Source organism: Eurosta solidaginis, chromosome 2 (assembly GCF_040869045.1).
Source record: "Eurosta solidaginis isolate ZX-2024a chromosome 2, ASM4086904v1, whole genome shotgun sequence".
Classification (NCBI taxonomy): domain Eukaryota; kingdom Metazoa; phylum Arthropoda; class Insecta; order Diptera; family Tephritidae; genus Eurosta; species Eurosta solidaginis.
Window position 1 is genome coordinate 112,117,315 of NC_090320.1, and position 12,453 is coordinate 112,129,767.

General features: G+C 38.9%; 1 protein-coding gene across 2 annotated transcripts in view; it reads right to left on the minus strand.

Moving 5' to 3' along the window:
- Positions 1–12,453, minus strand: part of LOC137240152 (prolyl endopeptidase) — a 682,234-nt gene that overhangs the window by 466,713 nt on the left and 203,068 nt on the right. For both annotated transcript variants that reach the window (XM_067766092.1, XM_067766093.1), the window contains exon 4: positions 862–1,021. In XM_067766092.1, coding sequence (XP_067622193.1) covers positions 862–1,021 — 160 coding nt within the window. The remainder of the gene's footprint in view (positions 1–861; positions 1,022–12,453) is intronic.

Below are 12,453 nucleotides of genomic sequence, written 5' to 3' on the forward strand. Positions count from 1 at the left end.
TTTTCGTGCAAAACGCCGTTTATTTTACTTGGTAAGCCAGCATCTCACCCCTGCTGTCCGCCTGTAGATCAGAATGCCACAGACCGTGATGAGCAGTAGCCACTGGGGCAGCAGGTGGCAGGAGGGACGGCCGATGTCGGGATCAAATAGAGTATATTTCACTGAGTGGTGCAGACTATGGGACGCCTTTGGGCGTTAACAGCAAGGTGCCACAAAAGATTTGTAAAAATTACTGGTTCGACGGATGTTGGGATCTAGCCCAGAGCACCTCGCGCGATGCAATCATCCCTTACATGTGACACTGTCAACAGTGTCACCGTCCTAAAAAGATTCGTTTCCGGCAGACGCAGCAAACAATTTCTCTGGACCGGGATCAGGTACTTCATCCGGATTGGTTTCCATACCTTCCCGGGGCAGGAGAATATGGAGCACTTCCTATAGTCTGTGGCTCGTAGGAAAAAAATCATTTTAGATAAATTTATGATCTGCGATTTTTGTATACGTTTTTATGATAAAACAAGCTGATTTGTGAAATTCGCGTAAAAATCTAACTTTTGACCTTGAATAAAATTTTTTCCACACACGGAAATGGTGATGAGTTTCTAAATTTTGTTTATAATTATATTTTAAACAATTTTACTAATTTTCAGCTTGTAACTTTCGTTATCGATTCTCTTATTGTTTGGCCTTATTTTACCGGACTAATAATCCAAATCATTTGAGGGAAGTTTTAACTATGACTAGCAACCTATTTTTGACCAAAAAACTAATTTCGATAACATGACGCTTACGATACATCCGCTTTCATCCCTCGATACAATACTTATCGATCCGCTTTGGGTTTTGAACTATTTTACTTACCTCATAATCACATTCAAATTCATTTATTAGTTTTGTGATCATTAAACCTGCTCTTATATTTTCAGCTTGACTAAGATCAATGTAAAAAAGCAGATTATCCCGACATCCTTTAACTATGCACATAATCACGTACCTTCCACAATCGGACACAACAGCTTGTCTGTGAAAAATGAAAATAAATATTGTTCAAATGTGTGATATTAAGTATATCTATATATTAGGCGTTTTTTTACACGTATGTATATACGACTACGTTTGCGGGTAAAAACAAAAAACGCTTATCCTCACTTAGATAACAGAGGCCGACAAAATTTAACCAACATCCAGACCCAGAAACCAGATTAAGGTAAGTGCACTAATTTCGTGGTAGTACGTTATTTCGTGGCATTTCGATTTTTTCTTCCAAACAAGGAATTGGGGAAGTGTTTCTTTAAACTGAAAATTTCATAATAAAGATTGGTTTTTACGGTATAATAATTGATATTTTACTAATTTTTAATATTAAAGCTAATATTAAATATCAAGCAATATAAAGTTGGAAGCTCGGAAAATGAGCCTGTTGTAAGGAGGCCTCTTAAGAAAAGTGTTAAGGAGTCCAGTGTATTTTGTTAAGCCTGTAAAAATTTTATCGGTAAATTTTTTTTTATGATGATAATTTTTTGGTATTTAGTGAATATTTCTTAAACGTTTGTATTACTGCAAAAATCATTCCAATAATTTTTTTAACTTTTTTTAAATCTCTCTAACCAACGAAATTAGGGACACACTTTTTTTGTGATGTATCTCATTTCGTGGTACCCACGAATTTAGGGTATTATAATACTTTATGTTTTTCATATTTTCTTTAACATTTCATTTTTTTAAGTATCTTAATTATTAAATAATAATAAATAAGATTTTGATGCAATTTCGTGGTACACTTTTATTAATCTATTCATCAATATTTTAATCAAAAGGCTCTGCGAAGCACAACATTTTAACTAAATAATGGCATTATGGAACTTTTGTTTATTCAATAATTATTCATTTAATTTAAAAAAATGTATCAAGATTTCAACTTCTTTACTATTGTTTTGAATGAATATTGATAATAGAAAAAAAAAGTTTGAATATAAATCTCAAATTACCGCTTAAAGCGATACCACGGATTTACGTACACCAAATTTTGTGCATGCCCCTAATTTCGTGGTATACTGCGCATTTACATTTCAGCAGGAAAGCACGCATTTTTGGAGTGGAGTTATTTATGCGCGTATTTTTTCAAATAAATTTAAGAAAACTGCCTGATTATTGGGTTAATAACTTAATTTTATAGAAAAAATTACAAAAGTTCGTTACACAAAGGAAGATTTGACAGAAGCGGTTAATGGTGTCACTACACTCAGAAAAAACTTGAATGAAATGGCACTTAAGAAATTTTTTCCTCTTCGTGTGGCTAAAATTTCTTCAAAACGAGGAAAAATTCCTCAATTTGAAGAATTTTTCCTCATTTTGAAGACATTTGGCCATGCGAATGAGGAAAAAATTGCTTAAGTGCCATTTCATTCCCGTTTTTCTTCAATCGGGGGAAATTTTTTTCTTAGTGTAATGAAAAAAGTAAAAAACAAAAATAAAAAAAAAAACATTTTTATTAATAATAAATAGAAGTAATTTTTAGAAAAGTAACAAGTTAAATCAATTGAATAAATTTTTTTTTTATTGTTTATTTTGTTTTTAAACCTCTTTCATTTAATGTTACTTGTTTCATATCAATAATCTCTAAAGTTCTAAGAAATCTTAGATTTAATGAAAAAAATAAAAAAAAACAAACAATAAATCAAAAAGAAAACAACAACAAAATAAAAATAAAAAGGACGTGTGGCACTCGGGGACTGCCGCGGTAAAGCTATTGCATATTATCAACTTATGCAATTATAATATTTATGCAACATTTTGTTTTCTTTTATATTAATTCAAGTTTTGTATTTGATATTAATTCAAGTTAACCTTTTTAAGCGTGGTGACCGATAAGAAAACAAATTTTTTACTTTTATTGAATAAATGAGAAGTTAATATTTAACTTTCACTTTAACTTTAACTTTATTTTTAACTTTAACTTTAAATTTCACTTTAACATTCACTTTAAATTTAACTTTAACTTTAACATTCACTTTAACTTTAACTTTAACATTCACTTTAAATTTAACTTTAACATTCACTTTAACTTTAACTTTAACTTTAACTGTATCTTTAACTTTAAATTTAACTTTAACTTTAACCTTAACTTTAACTTTAACTTTAACCTTAAATTTACCCGCGGGGGTACCGGTCCCCTACCGGGCGCCTCCTCAGGTGGTGGATAGAGGAACGCTTCCCACAAGACGGGAGGTACTGAGTGAATTAAGTACTCAGGGCGAACCAAAACGAGCAATCCAGTGGAAAAATGGGAATGTGTTGCTCTAAGGGCAACACATCCCAAAGTTCCGGTGGAAGGGCGATAGGATGCCGCCCTAAAATACCCCATCAAGCATCCACAGGATCGAGACCAGTAAGATCCTGTTCACCAAAACTGGAAATATGATTATGAACTGATTGCTACGGGCTGGCGATGACGATAGGCTACTACCTTAATAAGCAAGCGTGACACCTTGCCGAAACGGCTGGTAGGTTAATATCGGCATCGTCTCCGTCTCGTTAAAACCTTGGCAGGTCTTCAAGTACGTTCGAAGCACGTCGCCATTAAGTTGGTGGTGCAGGCTCAGTTGAGACGACTCCTGACTAACGCTGTATTCTGGCTCTGAACACAGACTCCCATAAGGACCTGTGTCAACCCACGCGTGGCCTCCCTGCTTCTGCAAAGATAACCACGGGAATTGAAGACGGCGACTGCACATCGTGCGGAGATAGCGGCTTGAAGCGGAGACCCAATAGAACAAATGAGCAACAAAATAAAAACAACAAAGGAAGATAAAAGTATAGAAAGCGAGAAAGAAAGGGGCAATGAAGCGGTGTTCAAGAAGAGCACTAAAGTGCTGAGATCGCCGGTTGTAACAACGCCCGCTAAAGCGACCTTGTCGGTAATGCCCACACAAGGCACCGAATCGGCGGAAAAGACAAAGGCGGCGAAAGCACAGCTGCGCAATAACCCCAGCCAGTCAACACCTGCTACTGCAAGGGAAAAAGCGTCGGTCAGCTCACCCAGTGTCGCTGCACAGCGCGCTGTTGGGAAGGAGAAACGTGCGACTCCGCCAAGAGGCTCACTCTCATACACAAGCCTCGAAGGGAAGAGCCAAGACGAACTGCTGGAGTACGCGGTATCAGTGCTGCGCGAGATGCAGGAAACCGCTCTCAAGCAGAAGACCGTGTCCAAGGACATAAAAACCGGTATGGCTCTTCTCGAGGAAGCGTTAAGCTGCATGGGATCGTTAAGGGCCCAAAAGGTAGATGAGAGCAGAGAATCGGGCCGAAAAAGCAAGAGGGCACGAACGAGCTCAGATTCCCACTCGGAGGACTTGGAAGCCAAAAAGAAACGAGATGAAAGAACAAATACGCTTTCACAAGGTGAGTCTTGGTCCAATGTAGCGCGCCGGAGGCTGAAACAGCGGGCCCAGCCAGCCAAGCAGACAACCCCCGTCCAAGCTCCTAAATCTCAAAAACGGGCGATAAAGAGGAGACCAACAGCAACTTTTGTGGTAAAACCTGTGGAAGGCAAAAGCTATGCCCAGGTACTAGGGGCCATACGTGGCCAGCTCCGCCCTAATGACACAGGTACGGTGGTACGGTCAGTACGAAAAACCAAATCTGGTAACGTACTGATTGAAACGGCGCGCTGCAGTGACCAGACGGCCTTCAGAGCAGCTATAGGTAGTGCAGTAGGAGACGTCGGTGAAGCACAACAGCTCTCCAAGCGGATGAAGTTGGAAGTACTTGGCATGGACTGTCTCACAACTGAAACAGAAATCCAAGACGCAATAAGGAGGGAGGTCGGAAAAGAAGAAATCACTAGACCTCTCCGTGTCTCTGTGTTCGCAGCAAACCAAAGAGAACAGAAAATGGCGGTCGTCGAAGTGGACGAGAATATTGGCAACGCCCTACTCAAAAAAGGTAAAATTCCTATCGGATGGATACAGTGCCGAATCAGACAGCGAGCAGAAGTACAACGCTGCTTTAGGTGTCTCGGCTACGGACACCGGAAGGCAGAATGCAAGGGTCCAGACAGGAGTAACGCCTGCTGGAAGTGTGGGCAAAGCGGCCACAAAGCTTCGGCCCGTACCGCAGCTCCAAAATGTTACCTGTGTAATACACAGAAGCTCGATCATGTCCCTGGATCTGGAGAATGCAGCATCTTCAGAGCGGCACTCGCTGTTGCAAAGGCCAAAGTCTCAATCCAATAGTGATTAGTTTTATCCAAGGCAACCTAAACCGGAGCAGACTTGCTGATGAGCTACTACAACAGTTGGTCTTAGATCATAAAGCTAACAGCGTTATCATCAGCGAACCCTAAAGAGCCCGAAATGATTGGCATATAGACAACACCGGCACTGCCGCAATCTGGATGACAGATGCAAACGCCAATATTGTGAACCGTGTTGCCGGACAAGGCTACGTCCTCCTAACTACGAATAATACCACAATAGTAAGCTGCTACTTGTCCCCGAATGATCCCATTCAAACGTTCAGGGACAAGCTTGAACTTATTGAAGACGACCTGAGGGACTTAACTAGTAACCTGGTTGTGGCGAGAGACTTTAACGCAAGAGCCGTCGAATGGGGAATGCCGCAGACTAACACCCGTGGAAGGTTAGTCCTTGAGATGGCAGCCAGGCTCGGTTTGAACGAGCTTAACACTGGTACGACCCCTACATACCGACGGCCAGGCTTTGGATACTCGATCCCCGATGTAACACTAGTGTCAGAAAGCCTGCTGCTGACCGCTGCTGGATGGAGAGTCATAGAGGATCTGACTGGCAGCGATCACAACTACATCACTTTCCACCTAAACGATCCCGGTCAGAGGCAGATTCCGAACGGGCCACGCAGAACAAAAGCATGGGACGCATCCAAGGTCGACTCTGCCACGTTCTCCGCATCAGTACTGGGGAATGCCCGACGGATAATCAACAACTCCAGTCCGACGGAAGAGACGGTTGAAAAGACAATGAGCTGTCTTCGCCACGCTTGCAACCTCTCTATGCCACGGAGGGGAGTGTGGAGGGGTAAAAAGCAGGTATACTGGTGGAATAGAGAAATCGCGGAGCTGCGGAAAATATGCCACAGGATGCGGAGGCTAGCAACTCGCGCGCGCGGCAGACCTGAGGCTCTAGAAAAGTCGGAAGCGTACAAAGGAGTGAAGAAAGCTCTTAGTGCTGCCATTAAGCAAAGCAAGCTTAAGTGCTGCAAAGCGCTTTGCGAGGAAGTGGATCGAGACCCATGGGGGCAGGGATATAAGATAGTAATGGAGAAGTTCCGTCCGCCAAACCAGCTGATGGACGAGAACCTAATAAGGAACATTGTGGATGGCCTGTTTCCACCCAACTGCCTAGGGAGGGCGGGTACGTTACCCATGAAGATCGCAACGTGGAACCATTCCAAGAAGAAGAGCTTAAAACTGCCGTGAGAACTATGAAACCTAAGAAAGCATCTGGGCCCGACGGAATACCCGCGGAGGCAATTAGACTAGCTGCAAACGACTGCCCAGAACTTATGTTGCACATGTACAACAAATGTCTCGAAAAAAGAACTTTCCCCACCATATGGAAGACAGCACGACTGGTTCTCATTCCAAAAGGGAAAGGAGATCCCAACTCTCGATCATCCTACCGTCCCCTATGTATGCTGGACACAGCAGGGAAATTGATGGAGTCTCCTGAAGAACGCCTCACCAGAGCGTTACAGGACGCCGGAGGACTGTCGCCCAGACAGCATGGTTTTCGGAGGGGGCACTCCACAATCGATGCCATAGCAGAAGTTATAGACGCAGTCAAGAAAGCCGAGACAGCGTGCCACAGAGCAAGACCTATAGTGTTGCTGGCCACGCTGGACGTCAAAAACGCTTTTAACTCAGCTAGGTGGGAGGACATGATTGAGGCACTAGAAAGCACTTTCAAAGTACCTCAATATTTATTAGAAATTTTAAGGGACTACCTAAGAGAGAGGTATCTAATATATGAAAGTACTCACGGTCAAAAAAAAGGTAAAAATAACAGGTGGAGCAGCCCAGGGTTCGGTACTAGGTCCCGATCTCTGGAATATAACTTACGACAGTCTTCTTCGATTAGACATGCCAGAAAGCACCTTCCTCGTTGCCTTTGCAGACGACGTGGCAGCTGTGATAACAGCACCAAGCTGCGAGCTGGAACAGCTAAAATTAAACCAGGTCATGCGTAATGTAAATAGGTGGATGGCTGAGCACGGTCTCCAGTTAGCAACAGCCAAAACGGAGATCGTCATCCTCACAAAGAGACGTATTCCCACTACCAGGAACATGATGGTTGGGGACCAGCCAATAGAAACACTCGCTTCAACGAAATATCTGGGAGTGAGGTTATACAGCAAACTCAACTTCTCGGATCACATACGAGGGACCTGCGAAAGAGCTGCGCGCATAATAGCGCAGTTGAGTTGATTAATGGCAAACACAGGTGGCCCAAAGCCATGCACAAGGAAGTTGCTTGCATCAGCCTCGGATTCTATACTCTTATATGGTGCAGAAATCTGGACGAACGCAATGAAATACCGGAAGAACCGAGTCGCCCTCACCTCGGTCCAGCGCAGAGGGGCGCTGCGAATATCTTCGGCTTACCGCACGGTATCAGCTGAAGCTGTCCTGGTCGTTGCGGTAACCATACCGATATATCTTCTCGTTGAGGAAAGAAAAACAATATATGACAACGGATCGCAAGCAAGTAGAGCTGCTGTTGCCATGCAGGCGCGAGAAGAATCGATCCGACGTTGGCAAGATCAGTGGAGCAACAGCATCGTAGGAAAGTGGACTAGGGAACTAATCCCTGAACTGAATCCATGGTTGGAGCGACCGCACGGAGAGGTAGACTTTTACCTGACCCAGTTTCTAACGGGACATGGTTACTTCCGCAAATACCTACACAGAATGGGTAAGGTTGGTAGCCCGAGCTGCCTGTACTGTGGGGAAATAGACGATGAACGCCACACCTTCTTCGAATGCAGGCACTCCTCCCATCAGCGAAGGAGGGTAGAAGATGTACTTGGCGACCTATCCCCGGGCAGTGTCATTAATAACATAACCTGTCGAAGAGACAGATGGGATACGGTCAGCACATATGTGAGGCATATACTTACCAGTAAACGAGAAGACGAATGCCTAGCCCATTAGCGTGAGAGTAGCCATAGAGCTCACGTAGCGCGCACCCGTACCCGAAGTAATGCTAAACGCGGTCCCAGGTACGGGGATTAGCGCGGGCTGTGGGAGGTTAGGTTTTAGTGGGTAGGCCTTCATGGAAGGAGGGAGTCCTACACTCGGAGAGTCTCGCAGTGAGGCTTAAATATCCCGGTCAGTGCATAAAGCATTTACTCCTTCCACGAAACACAAAAAAAAACAAAAAAAAAACAAAACCTTAACTTTAACTTTAACTTTGACCTTAACTTTAACTTTCATTTTAACTCTAACTTTACCTTAACTTTAACTTTCACTTTAACTTTAACTTTAACTTTAACTTTAGCTTTATTTTAACTTTAACTTTAACTTTAACTTCAACTTTAACCTTAACTTTAACTTTAACCTAAACTTTAACTTTAACTTGAACTTGAACTTTAACTTTAACTTTAACTTTAACTTTAACTTCAACTTCAACTTTAACTTTAACTTTAACTTTAACCTAAACTTTAACTTTAACTTTAACTTCAACTTTAACTTTAGCTTTAACTGTAACTTAAAATTTAACTTTAACTTTAACTTTAACTTTAACTTTAACTTTAACTTTAACTTTAACTTTAACCTTAACCTTAACTTTAACTTTCACTTTAACTTTAACTTTATTTTTAACTTTAACTTTCGCTGTAACTTTAACATTCACTTTAACTTTAACTTTAACTTTGACTTTAACTTTAACCTTAACTTTAACTTTAACTTTAACTTTAACTTTATTTTTAACTTTAACTTTCGCTTTAACTTTAACATTCACTTTAACCTTAACTTTAACTTTAACTTTAACTTTAACTTTAACTTTAACCTTAACTTTAACTTTAACATTAACTTTAACTTTAACTTTCACTTTAACTTTAACTTTAACTTTAATTTTCACTTTAACTTTAACTGTAACTTTAACCTTAACTTTAACTTTAACTTTCACTTTAACTTTAACTTTATTTTAACTTTCGCTTTAACTTTACTTTAACTTTATTTTTAACTTTAAATTTCGCTTTAACTTTAACATTCACTTTAACTTTAACTTTATGATCCGGGATGGGCGTGAGCTTAGCACCTGCTAACAAGCCAACCTAATATAAACGCACACAAGTCATTTTCTGTCAAAAATGTCTCATGCACATACAACTTGTATGAGAGCAACTCAAATTGAATTTGCTGCGTGAAAACCTAACTCGATTTCCAATTTTTGTTCTGCGTGACATTTAGATTTGACGTTTGCACACATGCTTTACATTGTCGCAACGCATGCTTATTTGGGTTAGGGCAAAAAACGCCGGTTGTTTGCGTGCGCTAAAAAAACGCAGTGCGGTTTTATTAGGTTGGTTTGTAAGCGACCATATATATATACGATAAGCGATAGCACAATGGCTACTTCGTGAAAATCAACGACAGCTCTTTTAGTTTGATTTCGATGGTCGTACGGTGAGGGAGTGTCGCACGCGCGCTTAAAACAGAGTACCAAAGAGTGCGTGTGACACATGTTTACAGTACAAGCATTGAAATCAAACTAAATAAATAATTGATTTTGCTTTCGTGCTCGCTACGCGTTCGTGTTTACTAACACATTCTCAATTTGGTAACCGTGTAAATGTAGTGGTGCCCACCGCTGTTTATGATAGAGATCCAATTTTATGTATTTGGCCTGTTGCTAACACCGAACCTTTACGAACCTTTTCGAACCTTTTCGAGCCTTTTCGAACCTTTTCGAGCCTTTTCGGATCTTTTTTGACAAATATCCGTTACGGTTTTTTTTGATTTAGTCGCCAAGCACGCGATAAAATCTATGCAATAGTTAAAAAGTTTTTGAAAAGTACGTACATTAAACTAATTTTATTTACTTATTTATTTTGGTCTTGAAACTCATTCTTTTCACAAATAAAATAACAATAAAAAAAAATAGTTCTAAATTTTAAATTTCTGAATATGAATTTAAGTAAATCAATTTGTGTATCTTTAGGAATTTGCGTTTGAAATCAATTATAACTATTTTTTCCATAAAATTAGAGTTTAACTAAATACCACGAAATTAGGGACGCTTTACCACGGAATTAGGTACATCAGAAATTTTTTGCCACGAAACTAGGTACATTTGAGGTACTCACACATTTTGATTTATATAAATTAAAATATTTGTTAGTTTTGTTTGAAAATAAGTGCAAACTTCTCTTAATTGATCAGCTAAATGGAAAAAATTTCCTTTTTTAGTTTTAACGCAAGAGAGGTAGAAAGTCAGAAAAATCCTTAGTACCACGAAATTAGGGACACTTACCTTATACATTTCCGAAGGTTTATGATGCGCTGAATCCAAATCTGGCCTCCTAACCTAAATGTGCAAAAAACACCGTTTTTGCCCATATTTGAGGTTATGTAGCCTTGCAGATGTTTCCTTTCACCAAAATTAAAGGATGGTATCTTTAAACACAAGTCTTCTTCTTTCAGATGGCGTTGAGTTTGCTCAAATATAATTTTTTTCGCTGAGATATCGCATTTTGAAATTTTCATGTTTCTAAATTTTCCTACACCTGAAAATCGGTTGAGATAACATAGACATGATATATAGATATAGGAGTTAGGGGATACGGGAAATGATGGGTTACACAGTTAAGTTGGTTAGCCCACTTGTGGTGTGAGATATCTTGATAAATAAGACTTATTTAAAGAAAAATATGCGAGTAAACGCTGTCCCCAGGGTTAAGTGGGTTAACCTGCTTGCGGTATGATAGGGGTGGTTTCTAGGGGTTAGGGCTGTGTGTGACTTGGTACCCGAGAGTTAGATAGTGTGAGGGCGTGGTGTGTTAGCACATTTATGGTGTGAGACAAAATTTTAAGAAAAATAAGACTCAATTCAAGAAAATTAGTAATCGACTATATCATGTCTATGTTATCTCAATCGATTTTCAGGTGTAGGAAAATTTAGAAACATGAAAATTTCAAAATGCGATATCTCAGCGAAAAAAATGATATTGAGCAAACTCAACGCCATTTGAAAGAAAAATACTTGTATTTAAAGATGCCATCCTTTAATGTTGGTGGAAAAAAACATCTGCAAGGCTACATAACCTCAAATATGGGCAAAAGCGGGGTTTTTTGCACTTTTAGGTTAAGATATCTCGAAAACCAGTTCTGATAGAGCAGTTTTGAGGCCAGATTTCGATTCATCGCATCAAAATCCTTCGAAAAAATATAGTCCGGTTTCTGGGTCTGAGATGCTGTCGGCCTGTTTAATGTTTAGGAGACCCATCTAGCGTCAGTGGTTAAATAACTAGCTACAGAACCTGTTGTACCGAAAAGCGGAGACACACACCTCTGTTGGCCACAGTGTATAACCTATAGCTGAATCGGTTGCGGTGAATAGTGGACACACACCATTTGTAAAGGTAGAGGTAGTGTAGAGGTGAAACATATTTCAGTTGTATCTAAGTATAATGCGTATTGTAATTTACGAGGACTAATTTTCTGCGCAGAAATTTCAGAAGTGTAGATAAAGTTTAACGCTTAGCAGGCCATATAAAGTTTAAGCGTATATGTATATGGATATAATAAAATTAAAGAAAAAAAACTTTTTTAAAAATAATTTTTTATTATTGGTTAATAAAATTAACTAAAAAGTAAAAAATAAATTGACTGTAAAGAAATATAACACTTTATAAGTTCATTGTAACCTTTAAAGATAATTAGGCTTTTTCGTCTGCGGCAAAAAATTCCATATTGTACATAATTATATATTTTTAAGATTAAAACTTTACGCCTAAATTATTAAATCTTACAGTTATATCACAGTCTTAATTGTTCTAATAAAAGCGTGTTAAATTTTTGATGGTATAATTAAGAACATTTAGGACCTCCTTTTCTTGCTATCACAATGTAACACGCTTTTATTAGAACAATTAGGACTATGATATAAACTGTAAGATTTAATAATTTAGGTGTAAAGTTTTAATGTTAAAAATATATAATTATATACAATATGGCATTTTTTTGTCGCAGACGAAGAAGCATAATTATCATTAAAGGTTACATTGAACTTACAAAGTGTTATATTTCTTTACAGTCAATTTATTTTTTAACTTTTAGTTAATTTTCTTAACCAATAATAAAAGCTTAATTTTAAAAAAGCTTTTTTCTTTAATTTAATTTTTTACTTTTTAGTTAATTTTTTAACCAATAATAAAAGCTTATTTTTAAAAGTTTTTTTCTTTAATTTTATT